This window comes from Papilio machaon, chromosome 19 (genome assembly GCF_912999745.1).
Source record: "Papilio machaon chromosome 19, ilPapMach1.1, whole genome shotgun sequence".
Lineage (NCBI taxonomy): Eukaryota > Metazoa > Arthropoda > Insecta > Lepidoptera > Papilionidae > Papilio > Papilio machaon.
The window spans coordinates 4505072-4531040 of NC_060004.1; the positions used below are offsets into that span (position 1 = coordinate 4505072).

Sequence of the window (25969 nt, forward strand, 5' to 3'; positions counted from 1 at the left end):
CGTTAACATAGCTGTTAACTTAGCTTTTAGGGGAAGTTTAATGTAATTTTTTCATACTAACGAGGACACGACAATACGTCTAAACCCATAAGCTCTTCTCCGAAAAAAGATGTTGTATTCTTAGAAATCTTACTAACTTTATAAATGCGAATCTTTGTATGAATGTTTGTACTAGGTATGTCCAGAACTGATAAATGGATCTCGCTGAAATTTAGTACAGATGTAGAACACAGTCTGGAAGAACACATAGACTACTTATGACTCCGGAAATGCATGCGGATCCCGTGAGATACGTTTGATTAACGTGTATGTTTTTAATCCATAACTCTGCAACGGTTCGATATATCTTATTGAAATTTGCCACAGGTATAGAACATAGTCTCTAATTACAAAAAGAATCCTGCGTCAGAGCTAGTCTTACTAATATTATAAATGCGAATATTTAGATGGGTGGATTTGATGGGATCTCCGGAAATGGCTCAACGGTACTTGATGAAATTTGGCACAGATGAAGAACATAGTGTAGAAGAACACAAAGGTTACTAATTACGTTGTTTTTTAATACCGCGCGGACGTAGTCGCGGGCGACAGCTTGTTGACTATAACTTTAACAAAATGTAATCTTATATAGTGTAGTGTAGGCTAATCAAAGTACAAGGTAAGAGGTATACGTGCGCTGTACTTGCTAATACAATTAAACATTGTAATTGTCACGCTCATTTAACGTATTACTGGCGCGGCTGTCGATATGTTTAGTCATGCTTTAAACTTACTCAACTGAAATGCGAGTACTTGTGGTAGGGCAGTGAATAAAACTAATGTCAGGTCACTATCCGACTTTGAAAAACGATACATTATATCAACAATTAAATTCAATTGTTAATCATCGCTAGTAAGATTAAAGTCTACTGTCAAATTTTGACTTACACTGATCTACTACTGCAATTCACTACAGCAAACTAGAAGCAAAATAGACATGGAAATCCACAGATCTTTGTCTTTATTTTTATTAAGCGGTCCTGTCTATAAATGTTAAATACACATACTTGTTAGTTTTATATCTGTTTGAAGTGCAATATAATGATAATAGCCGTTGAGTCCTTTATTAGTGCAGCCAAGGTCATCTCATAGCATAGCTTGCAATTTACTTATGAAGAAGCAATAACAGCACAATTAATAATAAATTGCACACATACGTGCGTTTGATTACTTTTAACAAACTGTATTATTGCAACTAAAAACATATCTTGTAGAGTTGATGTTGCAATTTGTACATTTTGATAATCTGGTGGTCGCCCATTTTTCGAAATTCGACTATAATTCATAATCAAAGATTTCTTGTTTTGATTAAACTGTGCAATCCGTTCTCGCCATTTCCTTAAAAAAGAGGTACAAAGTTTTCGCTTCACGTCAAACACAAGTTCACAGTTTACCTGTTTCTTTAATTCAATTTACTTGAACAGAATTTTATATCTGTTACTCGCGCTCTCAAGATTCCTTTAATGGGACTTAAACAGTCGACTAGTGTAAATTTATCCTATTAAATGTACCTAGTGCACTTCCTTAGTGGTCTCTTAATGAGTGCGGCAGTCAGTCTAAAAATAATCTTTAAAATCGTAGAGGTCTTTACCCCATGTATTGTGTAAGTAGAGCATATTGCAACAGAGTTCCGAGTTGAAGTCTAACAATTTGCTTATCTCTTCATACCACGTTGTACGGAGAATTCCTTGCTGCAACAGTATTGTAAAATGAATGCTTATTGTTCTCATACACTGATGTGCGCTAGCTCGTATTGTGAGTTTCTACTGCCAATATTTGTGTATATAAACATATAGTTATCTCTGTTTTTTTTTTTCAAGGATAATGGAAGAGATGGGGTTATGTATTAATAGAACTGTCACTGCAGTGAAGTTTTATACTAAGAGTAGTTAGTACACCATAAAAGTTCTACGTTCTGGGTTTGAAAACCAATAAGTGTTAATACTCGCTTTCAGTATATAACTGATTTGTTCTTTCGAGCTCGATATAGCTAAGTAAGATTTTGTGTTATTTTGTGTGATTATTAACATCATTTGTTAAGACATTATATGATACGTATTTTGTAAATAGAGATTTTTCTTCTTTTTGTAATAAATAACTTTTGAAAATACAGTTGCCAGTAAGCACTAATTCAATTGGCCTTTTTAAATTCTATTTAAGCCAGCATGTAGACTGTTCAGTAAATCGCTTTGGCGTTAAATAGACGTTTTAAAATTGATCGCCTTTGAGGAAAAGGAATAATAACGCGATTTGTCTTCGAAATACAAATTGTATTCCGAAATACTCTTATTTTGAGTTTTAAACTAAACAGATAAGGTTCAAAATTGAATGTATTAATTTGTTTAATGCGTGGTGTTTGAGTTGAAATTGAATGCCAAAAATTTGGGCACACCTGGGCCGAGGGCGCAGGCGTTAACCGTTATTGTTGTACGGGGCATTCGTTTCGTGTCATATTACTAGTTGTTTAGAGAACCAACATATTGTATGACTGTTTAAATAATGTACATGAGACCATCAATGTATTTTTACTAGCGCAAATAATATGTAACGCAGAAATAGGTCTTCATTTCTCGCTATAATTCGGAAAATGTGAATAAGTCGAGGCATAATGTTAAGACAACAGTCTATTACAATTGATAATTACAGTTTGTATAAGTTTACTTTGAGTTTCCACTGCTGAAAGACATTTTAAATAACATATAATATGCACATTACTATCTTCTATTTAATCTGACAGCGTAGTACAGTTAAATATGCTAATGGAATAGTTTTTGCATATTTCAATGTTACTTAGTCGTAGTCAATTAAGAAATAAGAATTTCTTAAAAGAGGCATTTGTAACAAGAAAATATGTTTGATGTTACCAAATTATACTTTAATAATATAAATACGAATGTTTAGATGGATGTTTGCTTGAAGATATCTCCGGAATAAGGGATTTTGATGAAATTTGGCATAGATCTAGAGCATAGGCTGGAAGAACACATAGGCTACTAATTTTTTTTTTTTTATTCCGCGCGGACGGAGTCGCTGGCGACAGCTAGTCGTCTATAAATCGAGCGATCGTCAATTAGAAAGCGCCTGATTGCGTGTCACTCAACAACTTTACATGTTTTATTTGAATTTACATGTAACAATCATAATCCGGAAATTGCTATTACACTACTTTTATTATTTCGCTAATAAACACGAAATATGTTAGGCCTTTTAACCAACAAGAGAAATCTATATAATGTTACCTCATGTTTTAGTAAATAACACTTTGTAATTTGCTGTACATACTTAACAATGAAACTTTTGATTTGTTTTTTTTTATATTTCCCAATTTTCAGTTATCGTATAATTCTATCTGACATAAAAATAAATCTTTGACATTAAAAAAAAAACTCTAAAGGTAATAAAAAATCTTTGTTAGTAAGCGTCTTTGTGTAGAATATAGTTTTTATAACAATTAGAAAATTTCATAGTTCACCGAGATATATAAAGTGTGGCCGCCTTGATAACAGTTGTGATCGACAAACAGTAGAGTGTGGGTTGTGCCCGCTTCCCATGGCCCCCTCGCTTTGTTCCCATGAGGGGATGTAACGTAATAATGCAAATCTGAGCTTCAATCAATCAATGCACAACTTTTATTTAATCTGCTTTCATAAAGTTATTTTAGCACAAATGTTATTAATGTATGTGGTTGTGCTTTCATGTGGTATATTATCGGTGGGAATGTTCTTTTTTTTTTAAATTCGATGGCTCCTACGAATAAGGGCCAATGTGCATATTGACTACTTTTCAGGAGAGGCTCTCAAAGTTTCAACCATATTAAATAACCTTAAAATAGCCGGCATAAGCAGAAAAAAATGTCGTTAACTAAATTAAGAGGTAGCTTTTAACACAAAGAAGTAAAAATCATTAATTTGTTACTTTGGCCCTTATATGAGTACTTAGGAGCCATCGAAATGGTCATAAGAAATGAAAGTGATAAAATTCATTCATCTTGATTGAAACTATGTCGTGTTAAAAGTCATGAAAAGAAAGCTACATGTCACATTTTAAATATTACGCAATTGAATTGAAATTTTTATCGTTCAATTTTATGCAATACATTTTTAAATCGAAAGTAAAATTGTTTTTATACAAAGATGTCGCTTTTTGACGCAAATTTAGAACGCCCATGAATTTGAAACAACACAAGAAACTCGCAAAAAATTCTCGTGTTTGTACGACATGTTTTATACGATGACGCTTTGTACATGGCGGACGGATTTCCGTTTGAAGGAACAATTTATTTAAAAGATATAGACACGTAATAATATAAAATGCCAAAATCCATAACAAAGTTAACTGACGGAAAAAACTACCTTTTAAAGTTATTTAATAGATGCTTAGTGTAGATTTCTCTTACTAAATTCACACTCAGCGATAATTGCTTCTAAAGGAGAAGTCCTCTTTCCTCTGTCTTCCTTTGTCTCTAATACAAGTTTTTACGGTTGTTACTGTGATGAAACCGCACAGTCAAAACTATATATGAGACGTTCTTGTAACATCTAATTAGTGAACAGTGAGTTGAGCGCTGCAAAATATTGGTCGAATAAAAACTGAAGACCCATGTTATACAGAAGACAGCTGCCTTGATTGCTGCCTTGTTTTGTATTTTATTTATAACACCATCAGTTAGGTTAGATGTCAAGTTTAAGTTGATTGCTATAGACTGTCACTGGATTCAAAGAAACTTTTATGTCAATCGGATATACATATTAACAGACTAGCTGTCGCCCGCGACTCCGTCCGCGCGGAATTAAAAAAATAATAATAAGTAGTGTATGTGTTATCCCAGACTATGTTCTACATCTCTGTCAAATTTCAGCGAGATCTGTTGGACCGTTCTAGAGATACCTTCAAACAAACATCCATTTATCCATCTAAACATTCGCATTTATAATATTAGTAAGATAAGATATATTTATAAATACTATTTACTAATTAAATATTGTTGTCTACATTGTGTTCTTGGTGTATTCTAATTTTAACTACCTACAAATTAGTATTCTGTTTCGACGCCTTTACTCTTGCTGGACATAGAAAAAATATACGCTACAAATCCATATATTTAATGTTGTCTACCTTTGTTATTGTGTTAGTTTCATTATCGTATGTACTTTAATTAAAATCTAGATATCAATTATTCGTTTATATCTAAAACAAACTACTTCATTCTGAGTCAAACAAACATAGATATAATTTATTGCAATGCACTTATCGATTTACAGACTTGAATGAGGGGCGCGTTAAAACTGAGATTTAACATACCCTTTATTTCTCGACCGTTCACATTAATGCCTTGTACGTGTTTTATACGAAATTAGGGTGGCGATATATCCATCCGCCCCTCACAGTCTGATTCGTCCACTCCATCAAAATATACGTATAATATCTGCTCTAAAACATCTGCCGCACTAAAGGTTAGGTGAATATAATTAGTTATACTTGTAATGAAACAATACTGTAATTTAGTTAAATTTCAGTTTTTAATTTTATTGTATTCATTAATAATGCCAGTTGTTTATAATAATCTGGCCAAAAGTTTTCGTAGTAATGAAAATATTGCTTTTAGACCTGATTTATTTTGAAGGATTTTAAAATTCGTTGTAAGTCGTACGCTTATATTACTAAAGCATTAATTATGAAGTGTATGTATTTAACTCTAATCCATTTTATTGAATACATAATCAATAATGTAGGTATTATGCGAACAAAATAACTAAAAATATGTAACGAGTCATTTGAATATTCTCATGTGTGATGTAACAAACATACGAACGTACAGGTACAAAGCAATATACAGGGCGTTACCGTATTAATCTGCACACGAGTAAATACAACATCTTGGCGAGAAGAAAGTACACCTGTCCCGTTCGCACGTTCTAAAACTAGGCAAGCGCGAGAGGGACGGCAGGCGAAGGGCCGGAATCAATACCACATGACAGCGGCCGATGTTTTATTTTGTTGGAGACATCGCTTTGTTTGTGTGTGCGTGAATGTGTACAGGCCGTGCCGATGTGGTTAACTGGATTCTGCGTTCTGAAAAATTGCTTTGCGATTATAATCGATTGGTTTGCGACAAGGTATTATTTATGAAGCTCTCGGCGGGTACGCGCTCGCGCTTTTTGTGTTTCGTGCCTGATATCACCTTTAATTAAAATGCCGATGGTTTGTTGGTTGCGACATATTTTACTTTCGGGATCGGAGGTTCAATTCTGAGACCACTCGAGTTCGATTAGAATCGATTTCCGACTACTCTGAATAAACTGAACAACAGCGGTCAGCGGTTTGTATTACACTTTGTCTATTGTGATTAATTTAAAATTAATGTGATAATATTGTAAAATGCTTATAATCAGACAGATGCGGCAATGTTGTTTCTATATATTACTATTGATTAGTCAAAAGTCCTCTTCTTTCATTACATCGTTCCATCATAATACGGATACACTGATTTAGTGTCCGATAGCTCCACAGCTGCCAGGGTTTTTCTTTACGAAGTTTATATTTTAATTTTATATGTATGTATTAAGGTTTGCTGTATGTCTTAAGTTATAACAGTAATATTTCTAATAATAGACAGACCTTGGAATTAGATTGTGCTCATTCTAAGGTTATTAAGCGTGAAATATGTAATTTTGCTTATGTTAGTGAAACTTATTAATAAACACTATTAACATATAAAATGATAATAGAAAATAGTTCCACTTTAAAGAACGTAAAACAATAGATTGTTTTAGAGAAATTCGTAAAATTTGGTCGCTTTGTGCCGTTAAACAAAGATTTTACTGTTTACTTAGTAATTTCAACTAAAATACAAATAAAGATAATATTGAAAAGATAATGCCGCTCACGTTACAATAGTCTTTTATGCCAGTAGCGTAAGGGACCGTCCACACAGACCGGGTCGGAGAAGAGCAAATTTTTATAACAAATAAAATTGAGCTTTACACGATTGAAACAAGGTTTAAATTTACTTTTCACGTCTGTCTGCACGAACCCTTAGTTATTTGACTTTTTATGAGTTTTGTGTATTAGAATTGTTAGTTGCTAATTCTCTTGAAATTTTTTGAACTTTGTTTTAATAATTATTTTGTTCCTTACGTATAATTATAACAAAAACGATTTAATTTTTGCTAATTAAATTAATTTTGCTTTTGTTTTTTAAGAACATCTGACCAAAGACAGTAATTATATAAATATAATATTGAAACTCAACAACCTCTCAAATATATAAATCAAAAATTACAATACCGTAACAAAATTTCCGAGTCATGGCATACTCAAATGAGTCATTTCAAAACCGAACAATACACAAGGCATCAATTATTTAGTGTTGTACCACGTGACGGGGAATCGTACAGAATCATGAGCGATTTCAACATAATTTAACAACTGTGGGGTTGCAGACAGGGGTTGTCGCGCGCCCCTTATGTTACTGGAATTTGTCAGAGTAATGGTGACCATATTATCACCGCTAGCAATCAAAATGACGAGTGTACACATAATTATTCTATTTTGAAAATAATTCTAAAAAGTTATGGTCCAATAGTTTAGTAGAAAGTATTTCTATAACTTTGTGTGGCTGTGTATTAATCTGCAACATTAACGAAAGCCCAGCAAAGAGTTTCGTTTTACAATCGACATTTTTTTATCTTATGTGTAACAGCTGTCAACCGCGACTCCGTCTGCGTGTAGTTTAAAATAAAATCTAATTAGTAGCCTTTGCGTTTTTCCAGACTATGTTTACATCTGTGCCAAATATGATCAAGATCCGTTGAGCCGTTCCGGAGATAACTTCTAACAAACATCTAAACTTTCGCATTTATAATATTGTACAAAAAATATTCAACGGACCCTTGTAAAAAGATTACAAACAATGTTTCTTTTTTGTTACAGAAGCGGCAACAGGATTTGCAAGCTTGTGTTAAGTGACATAAGTGCAGTGCAAGTTATGTGTGTGAAGTGACATGGAGTGAGACAATGTGCATCGTAACAACGTCTCGGGCCCTCCGTGATCCGGGTTCTGGATGATAGCTACCATTCAAGGTAAGCGCTTTGTAACTGATTTCCTGAATAACTTAAAAATCACTGAAAAAATCTACACTGATGACTGCTTAAGCAATTGCGTGCATAAATTGTTAGCACATTTATTTTGTTTAAATATAATAAATTAATAATAATAATATTAATCATACTAATATTATAAATGCGTATGTTTAGATAGATGGATGGATGTTTGAAGGTATCTCCAGAACGGCTTAACGGCTCTAGATGAAATTTGACATACATGTAAAACATAGTCTGGAAGAACACATAGGCTACTAATTACGTTTTCATTGATTACGCGCGAATGGAGTCGCGGGCGAAAGGTAGTAATTTATATAAGTAATCGCCATAATGTAACAAAGGATCTAAATACTATTTACTTTTAATAATGGTCTACATTAGCCTTGATACGGCTTAGAGCGTAACAAACGTTCTCTGTTATAATGAGCAGGTTTATGTAAGAATTAGAGCGGGGCTTCTCAACCTATGGCTCGTGATCTTTTGTATTGCTGTAATTATATAGCGGTGACTGGAAAATAGAGATAATTAACTGCCTCCCGTGCTCGACATATACACTAAAGGTTATGAAGGATAAAAACGGGTAAACGTAACAGTTATTTCTAACTAGTGAAAAGTTCAATATTACCGTTTGTATTAACGTAGGTAAAGAGAAAGCCATTGTCCCTTCATAATCAAACTAAAGTATTCTAAAGTTCATTCATAATCAACATTTTATATGAATGAATTTAGAAACAATTATTTTTGCTTTTACAGTACTTTTATTCTTTTTTTTTATTAATATTAAAAGTCAAATCATCTCAAATACTTAGTAAAAAAAAACCAAAAACGAAAGTAAGTTGGCATAAAAAGAACTAGTTCAATCAGTTTCATCCAACGCAAATAAAGCGCTTCCGTCGTTTACACGAAGACGGAATAAACAAACGGTTGGATCGATCAACGGCCCTACGCCACTGTGATCTCTGAGCCAGCGCTTGGGCAATGTCCTCGGAACTGGCCTATTTAATTGCTAACGCGTGTACACAAACGATTGCTATAAATATCAATTAATGGCCTTATTGGTCGATAGATATTACGTATGAATTGTATACTATTGTAGGGAGATATTATTAGTTAAAAGTATTACTCCCACAGAGGACAGTATCGTTATCCTTTATTTACCGACTATCATTATCCCGCGACTTCATCCGCGAGGAATTAAAAAAAATGTAATAAGTATATGTTCTTCCAGACTATGTTCTACATCTGTGCCAAAATTCGTCAAGATCCGTTTAGCCTTTCCGGAGATACCTTCAAACAAACCAACATCCATTCATATAAATTTTCCCATTTAAAATATTATTAAGATAAACAATGTCACTTTCTATAAGTTTTGAGATTCTGTATCTTCTAGGCCTTCTGTAGACTTGGTACCTACAGAGACATTTATTTCGTTTAGTGCTATAGAATCTTGACGATTATTGTAAAGAGACTTTCCCACACCTGAATCGTAGGATTTTAAACGTTAATCGAAAGTATTGTATCCCATTAATTTATAAATTTTATAGTTTCTTAGTAGCGTAGCATTAAAATTCTCGATTAAACAGTTTATAATAATGTACCCGTATTAAGTTAGCTTCCTAAGTCTCTAGATAAATCAAGATATCGGTTCTTTTGATGTCATTATCTGTACTATAACAATATAATATATCGCATAGTTTTATTATACCTTATCTTCATACGTTGAATCGATGTTGCACTGACATAAGTAACAGGAGTCAATCATGTTTATGTGTTATGTGTTGACGATTGTAAGCACCGAAGACGTCATTACATAACTTGTTGCATTTATTCCATTGTGCATTTTCCTATTTACTTATATATGTATACACAATTTTCATAACTAAATGAGAATGATTATACGAGTAGATATCTGCGATTATATATTGCTGCCCAGAATTTTTCAATGCTATGTAGTATATCGATTAGTTTTGACCTCCTTGCAAAATTAAATGTAAGAAATAAATATAATCAGTAGTTAAAGTACCGTTTTCCGGATAATGTAGCAAACTAGCTTAGCTTAGCTTTGAATATCAGAGACGATACATCAATAACAAAGCTTAGGACATTGATGGCACGCTTATTGTGATTTAAGTGACATTTTAAACAAATTTAGATCAAACCCAACACACTTATTATTTATAATATACAATATAATTACAAATTAACATCGTATTAGCGTGAATTTGTATAAACAATTGTAGAATTATTATCTTTAGAATATAGGTACATAGAAAATTTATTATTATTATTTACATTGAAACTCCCAAAGCGTGGTTTATTATTCCGATAAGCTAATAGTACACGTAACTGTACCACGATGTCTTAGTTCAACGACAGATAGCAGTGCGTTTATAAAATAACGTCCGAACCCAATAATCGATCCCTAAGATACGAAGATTAGAAATTAATTTGTATGAAAGAAAGTAGGAAAATATACTATAACGATAATAATCTACTATAACGAAAGATAAGGTTTTTCAAATACTACTGTTGATCCTAAGATCGGTTAATTAAAATTAAATGGATTTAAAAACATTAAACAATAACACCATTATAAGCAAAAATAAATTCGATTAGTTGAGTTCGATTATTGGGTCCGGCCGTAAAAAAGAAACAGAAATAATTATTAAAGTTTTTTGTTATCCAAATATGCGATTGTACACGACATACATTTGTCTGCGACTGTACCTTAAGATAAGACTTAACAAAGATTATGTAGATTACAGACGAGATACAAAGCTCTTACAATTACAAAGAAGTTTTACATGATTCAATTGATTTATCTGCATAATATATAATAATACAGGTCATCGCTCGGTAGGTCAGTGGTGTCACTGGTTTGTATTTATTGTAGATAGTAATTTACTGTTTATATACTTGACTTAATGTCCTATGTCCCCGTAGTGGGGCAGAGGGCGTCCACAGTGCGCTGCCAGCTCGCTCTATGTTGGGCTCTGCGTTTGGTTTCGGGCCATGTCAGCCCAATTGTATTCATGTCGGCTGCCACTGAGCGCCGCCAAGTTATGTAAACCTATTTTAATTACTCTTTATTATCAATCACGTCCGACTACATTTCAATTCATATAAATCGAATTATGTGTTATGTACACAATTATAGAAATTATTGAAATGAATATAAGTTGTTTTCTTTAATTTTACTATTTATTTACCGTGATTTTAATTAAACACAATTGTATTTTATGTATATTACTAAAGCAGCTTAAACCAATTCACATAAAAGCACTCTATTCTTCTACATATTAAAGGAAATTAAAATTGTAAATGTTCCAGTCTTTAAAATTTAAAGAACAAACATCTGTTCTGAAGGTGCATTAAAAAGTACAAGTCAATACAGTTGGTCGCACGTTATTTTGTTAAGTGGGTCACTGTTAGGGTGACCATAATTTACCAACACATAACCCTATGAGGTCAAAAGCATACATCGCAACACTTATGTTCTAAAAAATTTAGTAAAATATTTAATTTTAATTGTTGTAAATGTATGTACATTTATACTAGTTAAAAATAAAAGCTGATTATATGAACAAAAGTATTTGTAAATTTTAACTTATTACTTACTTAAAATTACCATATTTTAATCTAGTAGTGGTAAAATAATTCACATATAGTTTTAAAGGTTATTGTGACATTAAATTAATAAAGTATCAGTTTGTTCTTAAAGACATGGTGAACCTAATCTCGTTGTTTATAGAGTCACTGTATTATTGAAGCCACTGTAGCGTGCACTCTTGAGGTTATACCTTTATGCAATATTGTGCACGTTAGAAAATTCATCGTGACGTCAGAAACGAACATTTACTTTTATGCTACTTAATAAATTTTTTATTAATATTAATGTTTTGATGTAAACATTATTTTTATTAAAAATTATTTCCTGTAGTTAAATAGAAATCCTTACTAATATTATAAACGCGAATGTTTCATGTTAATGTTTTGTAAGTTAAGTTGGTTTTATTGTAACGTTTTATAAGTTTAATTTTTGCTTATTCATCATCGTCAGCTCACTATACGTCACTACCGAGGGGCTAGGAGCTTACTCTATGTTAGGGGTGACTGGTCAATCACGATGGCCCAGTGCGTGGTGGTTGACTTTACTCATATCTTTGAATTTTTTCTCAAATACGTGCAGGTTGCATCACGATGTTTTCACTCAGCATAAGAACGTCGTATAAATGTATATTTGTAAATCGAAAAACACATTATTAGTATAAATAATTAATATGCTACCCGAAGACAGCATTTCACGCGAAGTCGCGAGCGCAGCTAGTAAAAACATATGAAGGTAACAGCGGAAGATATTTTAAAACATCAAATGTATACCAAAATTAACTGATGACAGGAATAGTGTACGGCTAGGTGTAATGAGCTATGCTTTACCCGGCCGATAGTAACTGGATTGTTCTAGAATCGGGCGTAATCCCTGGATAATCCCGCCTCCACCACGCTACATTGGACAGCACGCTCTGCGATTTTATAAATTGAAAGCAGGCTCTTATGTGCCCTATTATTTGAAATTCAATCTACAAAAGCCCACGTACAATGTAGTAACTACGATATAATATGTATGTCTTACATCAATGTCACAAGCTTGTGACATTCAGGTTTTAATTAAACCAAAAAGTTATAATTATAGATTGGACGAAAACCTAATATAAGCGAATAATTTGAATGTGATATTTAATAATCTGATAAAATTATTCAGCACACATAATTGTCGGATATTATTAGCATACGGCACCATATTGTAGCGTTTATAACTGTCAGAACTACGTTTACGCACTGCTGTCGAAAACGTTAAAATAAAAAACAAACAACAACTGGAATCGCAAGTAAAAGTACCAATTGAATAGTTACTATGCGTAATCGATGATCAATTGAGTTAAATTAGCTTTAAAATGTCTAAATGTTCCCTAGACCTTAGAATTTTTATAGTCAACTGTAAATTAAATTATAGCTTCTTAAATTAATTAAGTACCGTTCTCAAGAGAATACGATAACGTTATGGACATTCTAATAGTCACTTTAAACCTAATGCATTTGTAACAGTATCGCTGAGACATACAAAAACACGTCCGGCGCGGATTAAACGCTATCCGAACGCCACAGACTTCCTTCGTTCTCACGGCGCGGCGTATTAACTCCAGTTTCTGATTCTAACAGTTCGTTAAACACGATCGCCGCTCGGGCAAGAGTTGAGACAATGCGAGGTCGTCGAACCGCCGCCAAGCGCACTGTTTGCCTTTTACACGGAAATGTGTAGAAAGTATTGTGTTTGTCTAATAAGGTCTCTCTTAGTGCGATTTGACGCGTTACTATAAAGGCAACGGTATTATGTCTGCCATTGTGAAACATAACATATTGTATTATAATTTAATATGTGAAGTTTCTATATTTTTAAATATAAGGAAATAACGGAAAGTTAAGGTAATCCCGGTCTATTAAAATTGTTCTAATGTCAAAGAGATATGAGAAATAAGAGATTGTCTTGATATATCATAAATTGTGATTGGCTCTCGTGTGGTTTCTGAATTATTACAGTGTGTTATTTCGGAATTAATTGATATTTACAATTTAGATCGTGGCACTGCGCTGTTTTCCTTTCTTATTTTGACGATACAAAATTGTCTTTTGGTATTCTTAATATATTATGTCAGTTTATTTTATCATGTTAACGATATTTAATCACTTCAATAACATTATTGAAATACATAATTCAATAAATAAACATATATGTCATGTAGTAAACAAGCCACTCTCAGTCTCACGAGTTGACACAGTCATATCTCATTACGAATGTACTACATTACTAATGACCACCAGATTTGGTCGTTTGAATGTATTGCAGTTGTGGCCGACACCGTTATAATTCAAGTAGACATATCTTAAGTCTAGATCATATCGCTCAGTGGAGACGTAAGTAAATACTAAGCTGTTATAAATTCTGGTTTTTGCTTGAAGGATTTACCATGGGTTTCTGAGACCAAAATGTCCATTCAAAACATATTGTTATTTCTTTTTTGTCAAAGATTATGACAAGGACGATAATATGTTTTATACAGAGGTTTTGATTTTAGAAACCCACTGTTAACTGTCTTAATACTATAATCTTTAAATAATTAATTAACAGGGAATAAACAAGGAAAAACTGTTCCAAATTCAAAATTATCTGTGTCATGAAAGATTAGGTCTTAAAATGTCGTGCTTACTGAAGATGGTATAGAATGGTGCTATGTAAATAGTCTATACATACAAGTGACAAGTACATAGATATACTAGCTGTCGCCCGCGACTCCGTCCGCGCGCAGTTAAAAAAAAACTTAATAGGGGTTTGAAAAATAGATGTTGGCCGATTCTCAGACCTACTGAATATGCTCACAAAATTTCATAAGAATCGGTCAAGCCGTTTCGGAGGAGTATGGCAACGAAAACTGTGACACGAGAATTTTATATATTAGATGAATGTTTAAGTGGAACAGGTGTGTCAGGATCGTGGGAAATGAATGTCCGTAATCTCAGACGAACTGTGATTTAAAAGGACAGATTTAAATTTATGCGTTTACATAAAATTTATTTACGTTTTTAGGGTGTAAAGTAAGTAAATGAAGCTTAATCTTTGCCACGCTATTTATCTAAAACATAAATTAATTGAAGACATAATAAGCATCATAAACAAATCATTAGGATAAAATTGTGAAAATATTGATAAATTTTCACATGTATACATAGACTTGTATGCAAAATAGACACTAACATATAAATTGCGTTGTCTGCCCAATAGTAAATTGTGATAAAAAAGGTAATTACCTTTTATTCACTCCAGTTAAGGTAAGTACTAAGTAGATATATTATCTATAGACGTCACTAATAGATGCTCGAGTGCATTGTCCTAGGGTGTAAATGCGAAAGTACTATTTGCCGCACTGGAGTGAGAACTTGAATGGCAGCCGGACGGGTTCTCATTACATTATCGTTTAATGTCAACGCATGATTTACGTTTTTACTACACTTCATGTAGTACTTTATACATTTTGAACCCATTTGTATTATTAAAACTTTGAGTAATTTAAAAAATATAAGTTTCCACTGCAGAAACACTTTAGCAAAACATATTTTTGTTCTGTTTTGTTCAAAGCAAATGAGGGAGATGAATATGTTGTTTTATAAATATTGTATGTGTTATAGCTTAATAATAAATAAGTAATCAGAAATCATAAATGCTCGTTTCTTATAAATGTCCCTTTGTTTTTTTTATCTGAATGAGGCTCTCAGTGTCACGGACTTACAAAATAGATGGAAAATATCATATAAGTTAAAGAAAATATAATGAATCGGTGGCTATAAGATTCGAAAATTAATATTAATTAATTATGTAGTTTTTTATTTGAACTCTTATCATGTTCTCTAAGCTCTGGACCTAAAACCTAAGCACTGGCGTAGTTTATTTATAACTAGATATAAATAGCTCCCACGGTCTTATTACCCTAATCGGGCTATCAGAGATGACGCAATGTGTCAACGAGGCTGTTGGTGGTTTATAGTTCGCGCACGTACTCTTGCTGAGATATAATCAGTCAATTTTTAATTTCAAATATTTTAATGAGTATTTTTAAAGACTGAAAGACATAATTATGATCAGTTAAAAAAAATTACTACATTTTCCTCTGGTATTACATATGTCCATGGGGGTAGGATCACTTAACATTATGCGACCTACTTGTTTGTGTTCTTGTGCCATGTGTTAAAATATAATTTAATATGTGACAGATGGTATATTTTATTGAATTTATTGTATTGTTGCAGACGCGGCATGGACAAGGAGAACGGCGAGGGCGACGCGGCCGGCAAGCCGCCGCCCGACGGCCTGCTGGATGCCGCTGGACTCTTCGGAGGTACGAGTTCGCTTGAGTACCTAATGTGTTATCAATGTATATATAAAAACTGTTCTGCTGGCTGACAGTGATAAAAGCAAGTTTTATCAATGCAAACGCAAATATATATGAAACGAGTGTTATTTTTGCGAGTGGTTTAAAAGAGAGCACTAACCGTGGGTTTCTGATACTAAAATCTCTGTATAATCGTCGTCCCTGTCATTATCTTTGACAAAACAGAGATAATAATATGTTTAAACGGAGGTTTTGGTGTCGGAAACCTAAGGTAACAAAGATTGAAAATTCAGGTTAAATTTCATTTCGGAGGCTAAAACAAAATAGGAACAAATGAAGTCACTAATAGAGCTCAACTACGTTTACTTGTTTATTATGTATACTCCTTGGTATTTATCATTTAATTATTTATTAAAGTTGTTTGAATAATACCTTCAAAATAAAGTACACCGATATAACAAAAAATAAAAACTAACTGAAGGAATCTTAGTAAACAAGCAACGATCATTAGGTGTGGCGGTCCACTGTGATCTTATCTTTTATTGAAAAAAGAAGTCTCACATCTTTCTGTCGTTCAACACTCATGTGGTATTGTACCATGCCACCATATAAGTAAACCCGGCCGAGTTCGTTGACCTTGCGAGCGTCCCTGACAAACACGCCTCTGCGACCAACATAACTCGTATTGAGACGAAATAAGTAACGATATCGATTGACTGTCAGTGTGTGGAATATGTTCCTAATAATACATGTGAATTATGAGGAAATTTTCTATTAATATACGCGACTTAAACCGATCATTCGACACGAACATCTTTAGAAATTGTCACTCCTACAATCTAAATTATTTTTATGAAAAATGGTATAGCGATACCACTATCTATTCCTTTACTTTAATCTCTTATTTTACTTATCCTCGTATTTTTATACACATTTATAATATATTTGGTTTAAAAACCGATCACAATGGCAATCGAAAAACACGATGTATTGTCTAGAGACCGGTCAAATCATTTTTAAAATTCGTTTTATATTATGTAATTATAATTTTCAATTAGATCTCAAGGATCGAATATTGGTTTCGAACGTTTATTAATGTGTGTTTTTGTGGACAGCGTACTGGGGTCGAGAGGGGTCCGGCGGCGGGACGGCGGCCGCGCAGGCTCAGGCTCAGGCCCAGGCCCAGGCGCAGGCGCAGGCGGCACTCTTCGGCTTCGGCTCTCGTTACCCGCCGCCCACCACGCTTGGCGTCGCTGCCAACCAGGCAGCTTCCCTCGGCCTACATCCCGTTGCCAGTTAGTATACATTGATAGTAGTTTAAAAGGACCATACAGTAAAGCTCGCATATCATCAGGTTCATTTCCATAACACTATCAGATACATACATGGCTTCGCAAAGGTAGACATTTATTTTTTAAACATCTTAAACGATAGTAAATAGGGTATTTCATTTTAAGATATGTACCATTTTAATGGTGAAAAATTATTGAAATAGGACCAGTGTTTTTGAGTTTTTATACAATCACACAATAACACAAATCTCTCCTTTTTGTAATATTAGTTACAAGTATCCACAGCTTAATATATCTGTACAATATTAAATACAAGCCTACAGCAGAGAATATACATTATGAAACATTGTTTTCCAGGTGCAGCATGGTGGTCCATGGCGTCACATCTCGCAGCGCAGGACTATCTAGCGCGCCTACAAGCCTCGGGCCTCAACTTCCCACCGCTCGGGGACCCGTACTCCGCGCTGTCAGCACTGTCGGGGGCTACCGGTGGCATGAAGCAACCGCCTAAACATCCCAAGCAGCCAATGAGAAGTGAAAGGTATGTGAATTTATGTATTTTGATTTTCTCCTCTAATACAGAGTCGTATAAATTATTTAAACAGTCCCTAAGCTAACAAGGTTGATAATCATTTCACTGCTACTAAGTTCAAGTCAATACTTTCTATGTTTGCATATGACTTATGCTTTATTATAGACGTTTTCTAGAATTTTCTCGTGTTTACAGTAGATCGGGCAGGAGCAGTAGCGGCCAAACGTCGAGTGCGTCGTTAAAGGACAAGAGTCCTTCCACTGGCGGTAGTTCGCAGCCGACCATGAGTGAGTGGGGCACGTATCTTACTTAAAATAGTTTTTTTTTTTTTTCATTATAAATAAACCAATGTTGTATGAAAAAGGAAAGCTATATATGTTTCCATAAAAAAATTAAGTTAAAAATTCTGAGGATTGCGCCCGGTACATCTTATAGAACTTCTAGGTAACAGTTTCTAGTCAATATGTTGAGATGAATATGAAATTGAATATTTTGTTTTGTTTCACCTACAGCCTGTATAGAATTATTTCGTGTGTGATTTATACAGTTAAGTCCCATTGTTTGAAACGTAACTACTTGTTTGAAATTTATTGTTACGTTACTTGGGTTGTTCTATTAATCTTATATTAAACAGTAGACATCTTTCGACTATGTTCACTCGATAGATGTATTATAGTATCATTAGAGCCTTATGACACCGATTTTTCATTATATTTACTGCTATCATTGAACAGGAACGTCATACGGTTTTCCGAAGACATCTTCACCGTCAGCGATGCATTCACAGGCGTCGTTATCGAGCTTGGCCTCTCTCAATAGCCTCGTGTCAGCTCCGCACCAGTCCAAGTCCTCCAGTAAACCACCGCAGCAGTCCTCCTCATCTAGTAAGTATACTAAAATGACTGCTAGTAGTAATGCAATAGTTTATATACTAGACTTCACCGTCCCAATATAACATAAGGACTTAGAAAAAGAGATATAAAGAAAGAAGATATTTCTCATTTGGGTACGTCCTTTCTCTCGCAAAATCATTAATGTTGGTGGGCACTCTATTAATGTAATTATTTATTTTCAGGAAAAAACTCGTCCAGTTCATCGGGTAAAAGCAAAGATCGTGATCTGGCGTTGCTAAGAGGCGATCTGATGTTAGCGCAGGCTGCAGCGCACGGCGCATACCACGCAGCAGTCGCGGCGGCCACCAAGGGAAAGGTGCATACTTTATATTTAACAAATTGGTTCATTACAATTTTTTTTGTATTTATGTTTCTGCAGTGGAAACTTATGATATAGACGAGTTAAACCGCTATTTTTGCATCTGTTTTGTTTCAGAACATGTCGCCATTGTATCCGTTCGGAATGCCGGGTTCGGATAAGGATAGACATTCGGGAATAGATTCACTCACCGGTCTTCCTCATACAATACTTAGGTAAATATTAAAAAAAAAATCTTTGACTCTTAAAATAACAATAAAAAATGTAAATACTGATTGATTATTTTTCTTCCTAGTGCCGCTTTGGAGGGCGGGTAAGTGGATGCTAAAATTGTTCATAAATCATTGTTTGGCTTCCATTTAAAGCTTGCATCCATTTTTGTTTGTAAAAATAATAAATCTTAGAACTTTGCTTGAAGGATCAATCAAAGACATTAAACTAATTTAAATCAGCATAACCGTGAAAACATTAAATTGTATATTTTTTTATGAATGGCAAAGATTATCATAAAATTGCTTATGTAGAAGCATCCATATTGCTTTAAACATCGGTTCCTTAAATAAGAGATACGAATAACAATATAACATTATAATATTGTTACATTTATTCAGTGAATTGCATTGCATGAATACATCCATTAATATTAGCCAATACATTTTATTCCTTCGCATTCCATCTCAATGAATTCAACTGACCTTTTTAACCTACTTAATCTATGGTGTGTTAAAAGTCCTACCATTAATAAATAGTAATAAATAGTTTTTGATATCAAATTAACATTTATTGCCTAGTCCTTACGTTTAATTCTCTTTGTTTTTAAGATATACATTATTAATTTTATGTTCAGTGATCCTTCGTCGGTGCTTGGAGGTGTTCGGTTGCCGCCTGACACCGAGATTATCAAATACACGTCGTCACTCGCAGGCCCCAAGGTATATCTATTATGAATAACTAGAAGTCGCCCCTTTTTCGAATTAAAAAAAAAATAATTAATAGCTTATATGTTCTTTCAGACTGTTCTGACTGACTGACTACATCTATTCCAAATTTCAGCGAGATTCATCCAGCAGTTCTGGAGATACCTTTAAACAAACATCCATCCATTTAAACTTTGCATTTATATTAGTAAGATAACATTGTCATAGTGTCTTAAATAGAAATGACATTTAAACATGCTACAGATGTTCAGTTTTATCTGAACAGTCGAACTGTACAGTTAAAACAGAACGTCTGTAGCGGGCATTACATGGTTTGTAGGAGTATTTTAAGACCAGATATTATATTTTGATATATTTACAGGTGCCTCCGGGTACGACGAATCGGGGTCGTAAGAAGACGATATCGCTGGACCCTCCGCAAGTGTCTGTACATCCCTCCGCCGGTGACAGGTCCACGCCGCTACCCAGTAAACGTCCCAAAGTTGTAAGTCTAATATTGCGTTTTCACTGCTGAAATACATGTTTCAATACATGAGAATAATTTACAGTTTTTGTATTTGTGTTCTATTGAAAGAATTTTACCACTACCTAACTAACCAAATTTTATTTAATTAATGATGATTAATAAATTAAAAATCTTTGGTTCTGTTATATTTATCAATACCCTAGCCCCTCTGTGGGAATGTATAGTGAGTTGATTGATGATGATGAAAGTACCATTAAAATGATTATAATAGGAGGACTACAGCGGTCGATCATCAGTGGAAGTGATCAGGTTGCCGGGCAAGCCGGAGCGCGGCGGACACGCGGGTACGCCGCCGCCCAACCTGGCTGACTACGCGGGCATCTCCCGCGAGCTGCTGCAGACCATCGCCAGCCAGAGCGGCCTCAGCCTCGCCGCCCTCGAGCGACAGCTAGCAGCACAACCCGGTATGTTATACAATACTTTGTCAAACTTTTTATTTTTTAAGAAGCTAGTAAATTAAATTAACTACTTGGATAAGTGACTTAAAGATTAAAAACTAACCAATTCGATTCTTAAGAGATTAGGTTCGTTCTCTACCATGTACCAAAATGCTTTTCAATTTCCGAATTTCATATGTACATTTATCCTATGTTCTTAAGGTGAAGGAAACATCGTGATGTAAACTGCACATATCTGAGAAGTATTTCAAAAATATTTGTCAAGTAAACCAACCCGGTCTAGGGCTATAAGGCCTAGTCACTCCTATCTTATGATAGGCTCCGAGCTCCTCGATGAGAAAAATATATGAGCTTACGATGATTTAGATTGTTTTTTGTAACATAAATTTTGTTATTTAATGATTTGGTACTACAAAATATTGTAAATTCGTTTTATTACAATTAGGTGATTCGGGATTGAACCTGAGCACGAAGTCAACAACGTCGGAGGACGCACCCTTGGACTTGGGCCTCAAGTCCGCCGCCGACGAAGATACTCCTCTCAACCTATCGCTGAAGCCCGTACCTCGTAAGTGTACATTTCCACCTACAACATTATTAAATGTACCCATCGAACGAAAAGAGTTACATATTTATCTTCAGAGATTAAATAACGCTTTACATCCATATAAGACATACGTTTTCATATTGAAACCATTTTTAAAAAAGATGAAATTTGTTGTACCTGCCTGTTAGAGTTGTTTATTGGTCACATAAGATCTCCCTTAGTGACCACTTAATTACTCTGAGTGTAGTAGTTAAAAATGTTGAGAAATTAATTATATTCTAATATCTCTTACAGCAAGCCCGCAAGCCTCGGACGCATTGTCTCGTCTTACCTCACTGAGTAGCTCTCTAAATGCATCAAATAATGACAGGATATGTAAGTTAACAATTAATTTCGGAAATTTTTATTTTTATTTCTCTTTAATGAAGAGAATATTGTAAGATTATATTTCTTTTAATTTCATTGCAATTATAATTTGTATTAAGTTTATTTTGGGATGGTTATTACGAACTAAATTCTGTTTATATTTTAATAAAAAAGTATTAATAAATATTTGCAGCACGACGCAAGCCGGGCGCGAAGCCGAGGCGAGTGGCGCCCGAACTGAACTCGCACGCCGCTGACTCGCCCAGGCCCAAGTCCAGTGGCAGTGAGGATAGTGAATGTAACAACTTTATCATAATTACTTTTACAAATACATATATTTATTCTATCAATTTCAATAACTATACATTTTTTTTAATTTCTAATATCACTAAATACTGAACGCAAAACGTCTACTTAAAAACATGTAGTCAAAACCACGGTAATATTCATGTTTTTTCGAAGTGTCTCCGGTAATATATATGATAAATTTGATCTTGCAGTTTTTTTTCTATTTTAAGTCAATTTTTTTTGTTCTTCTTTCTTTTTTTTATTACATAATTAGCTTCATCACATAAATCTTACTAATTTTCTTTATGTAAAGTTTTGGTGTTATACTTGTATGATTTGTACACCTATAATTTGGCCAAATTCGGTTTTTAATTTGCTTTTGTTATATTAGTTATTGTGCATGTGTTATAATTTATCTGTTGGGGTATCTAAATAAATAAATAAATAAAAATTTCAACAAATAACTAGTCGATTGTTTTTTAAATAGTGTATGTACAATGATGTTATGTATACAGCAGTAAGCGGGTGGGCAACACGGGAAGGTCGGCCGCGCAACTTGGGCCGCGGCGTCAGCAAACCCAAGAAGAACACAGTCGCCTCATTGCTGGCTCAGAGTCGAGCACTCGGCCTGCGACCAGCACTCGCACACCAACTACTTGCTGAAACTGATCTGGTAACTGAATAAACATATTACATAAAAAACGACTTAGTGAAAACATGGCATAGTTTATAAACAATATATATATATGTAGGAATTTTATATCGATTAAAGTTAGGCAATGTATCTGAATTCGGCGGAATCTATTTCGGCGAATCCAAATGGCCGCTTGCTCTTTCCACCTAAAAATATATAAAAAAAACTTCTTGATCGATTAGGCCGGCAATGAATCTGCAGTTCCTCTAGTATTGTAAATGTACATGGGCATCGAAGATCACCTTGGTGTTTCTTCTGCTCTTTTATTCCTTATATTCCTATTAAAAAAAGAACCAGAATTTGTATATGATGAAAGAAAAAAGAACTTGCTGATATAAGTTTCGTAAGTCTCGTAAAGGGTTGCAGTAAAGGGCACTGCGCAATGCGCCGATGACCTTAAGCAGCCAAAACATTTGAAAAGACGTATTCTTGGAGATAATAGTTTTATATTCAACAGGAGAAACTACGGACATTACTCGGTGAGAGTGCAAGCACAGACTCCGAGTGTCCATCTGACAGTGGCCCCTCAGACTCCGACGCCAGTGATCCAGGCCGCCGGCATGATGCTCAACTACGCCTGCCTCTGGCACTTGGTAATAAACATATTATTTTACATTTAATACAAGTTTAAAACTACGAATGGTTACTCTAAGAAACCTTTTAATATCTAAAAGGCCCAAGACTCCACTTCAATCTTCCCCTCTTCCTCTCTCTCTCTCTCTCTCTATCTCTTTCTCTTTATATAGTCGTCACCTTATATGATGATGGGGTCAGCTTTCTTTATTATTCTTTTCCACTTCGCTCTAAAATTGACCGCTGACATTAGTCATTACTAGCTGTTGCCTGCAACTTCGTCCGTGAATAATTAAATTATTATTATTTAGGCTACTTATAGGCCAGGCTACTATAGGATAGGCTTCTTATGTAGCCTATGTATACTTAAAGACAGTGCTCTACATCTAAACCAAATTTCATCCAGATTCATGTAGTTCTGGAGATACCTTCTAACAAACATCCATCCATCTAAACTTTCGCATTTATAATATTAGTATGATACAGTTATTCTATCAAGTAAAGAATATACAAGAATTCACGTGTAATCAAAATAAATGGTTCATATTATTGTGATTTTTACTATATTTGTACGCAGGTTGGAAGAGAGTGACAGTAATCAAAGGTCTATCAAGAAACTGCAACATAAAGGGTGATGTGAGCTACTCCCCGCCTGAGCCACATTCCGGACTGGCGATAAAGTCAACACAGGAACTATGCACGGTACTATACATTCTTTAATACTAGCTGTCGCCCATGACTTCGTCCGCGCGCAGTTAAAAAAACTTAATAAGTAGCCAATGTGTTCTTCCAAACTATGTTCTAAATCTGTGCCAAATAGAACCTTTGTCATTTAGGTATATGAAAATTAGATAGTAGCCGATTCTTAGATCTACAAAATATGTGTATAAAATTCCATAAAAATTAGTCAAGCCGTTTCGAAGGAGTATGGTAACTAATATTATGATACGAAAATTTTATATATAAAAGAATATGAACATATATGATATAGAATTAATGAAAATTACATCATATTGTTCAGATGAACTAATGATAGACCAGGTTTGATTTATCCGAATAAAAATATATATGTTTTGATATCTATTCGTCGGAATAAGTGGAAGTAGCATTTAACGAGTGTGGTTATATTTTTTCTAGTATCCAACCTGCAATAATTTGCAGCTATACAAGTTGCTGAGGCATATTACGAGCATTATATGAAAGCTGGTATATCAGACTTTCACATGTAAGCATTGTAACACAATATTACAACGTTTATAAAAAATATACAATGAAATATATATAAATTGTGATTCAAACTTACTATTCGATGATCAAATAAACTTGTTATGTTAGAAATTATTTAAAAAATCTTAGTTAAGGTTAAGTTTACAAAAATGTACCCCGTATTTGTACTATGCTTTAACGAATTTCTTTTATTTATCAATAGACTAAAAAAACTTAAAAGTATTGTTTTTTTCTCACAGTTCTTAGAATCGAACCCGTGTCCGCCGCTTTCGTCTGACAACTTTAGCTTCAGCGCGCGTACTCTGCTCGGAGAATACGTACAACCGGCACTTGATCTCGCTGAACCGCTAGTCTTCAATGAGGCTGAGATCACTAAGAGGCAAGTATAAGTACTAAAAAAATGCGAAAAAATCTTATTAAATTGTTATGTCATCATCAACTTACCCTTATCCCTTTGGAGTATGTACTACTCCTCCATATACATCTCTATCAGCCGTCATATCTGAATTTACTCACTTCTTACACATATCCACTTCCACAAAATTCATCCATACTTTCTTTGGTCTTCCTCTACTTTTATAGCCATTTACATTAATTCATCCAATTTTTATATCATCAAATAACTAATTTGTTGGACTGTACCACTTATGACTTTAATATTTAGATTTTCTTCGACGCAAAGAAATCTCCTCAAAGTCGACATATCTTTCAAATCTGGTAAATTTGTCTGCAATATTAGTATTAATAATAAAGTTGTCGAGATGCAGGCGGCCGGCCGTAAAAACTTAAGCCAAAACTTTAAGGTTCATAAAACCTTGTGTGCTGACACCACGTGAGTGAGAAAAGGCCATGGAGATGATGATGATATTAGTATCTTATATACAGGTTGGAGGAAGCGCGTGCGCTGGCAGCGCTGAGCACACCGCGGCCGACACCTCCGCCTGTAGAGCGGCGCATAGAGCTGGCACGTCGGCAACAAGCAGCACGAGATGCGCGCAGAGATGCTGCACCGCGCAGGGAACAGGTCAGATACAACTCTTTACATTGCGCACCGTACCACCAAAACTATTACATCTTATGAGATCATATAAGATGTAACTCTTTTCATCACATTACATTTTTCCAATTTTAGGCTATAATTTTATAGTCACTAAGTGAAACTTTATGTGTCCGTAGTAGTGACATTTTTGCAGATGTAAGGCTTGATTTAGACATAATCCGGAATCGTATGTATTTCCGTATGTATTTCCCATACGTTTGTCTCGCTCTATGACTGCCGATTGTTGTTCGT

The 25969-nt window shown here is 34.3% G+C and overlaps 1 protein-coding gene across 1 annotated transcript in view; it reads left to right on the top strand.

The window, feature by feature from the left end:
• Positions 1-25969, top strand: part of LOC106715191 (bromodomain adjacent to zinc finger domain protein 2B) — a 58273-nt gene that overhangs the window by 14153 nt on the left and 18151 nt on the right. The window contains exons 2-21 of the mRNA XM_045682687.1: positions 7972-8121; positions 16003-16091; positions 17201-17380; positions 17735-17918; positions 18108-18205; positions 18644-18793; positions 18985-19118; positions 19239-19336; positions 19417-19434; positions 19969-20053; positions 20421-20543; positions 20797-20989; positions 21429-21551; positions 21825-21905; positions 22090-22194; positions 22700-22857; positions 23336-23471; positions 24029-24153; positions 24918-25057; positions 25564-25702. Of these exons, the coding sequence (XP_045538643.1) occupies positions 16010-16091; positions 17201-17380; positions 17735-17918; positions 18108-18205; positions 18644-18793; positions 18985-19118; positions 19239-19336; positions 19417-19434; positions 19969-20053; positions 20421-20543; positions 20797-20989; positions 21429-21551; positions 21825-21905; positions 22090-22194; positions 22700-22857; positions 23336-23471; positions 24029-24153; positions 24918-25057; positions 25564-25702 (2352 nt within the window). The 5' untranslated portion in view covers positions 7972-8121; positions 16003-16009. The remainder of the gene's footprint in view (positions 1-7971; positions 8122-16002; positions 16092-17200; positions 17381-17734; positions 17919-18107; positions 18206-18643; positions 18794-18984; positions 19119-19238; positions 19337-19416; positions 19435-19968; positions 20054-20420; positions 20544-20796; positions 20990-21428; positions 21552-21824; positions 21906-22089; positions 22195-22699; positions 22858-23335; positions 23472-24028; positions 24154-24917; positions 25058-25563; positions 25703-25969) is intronic.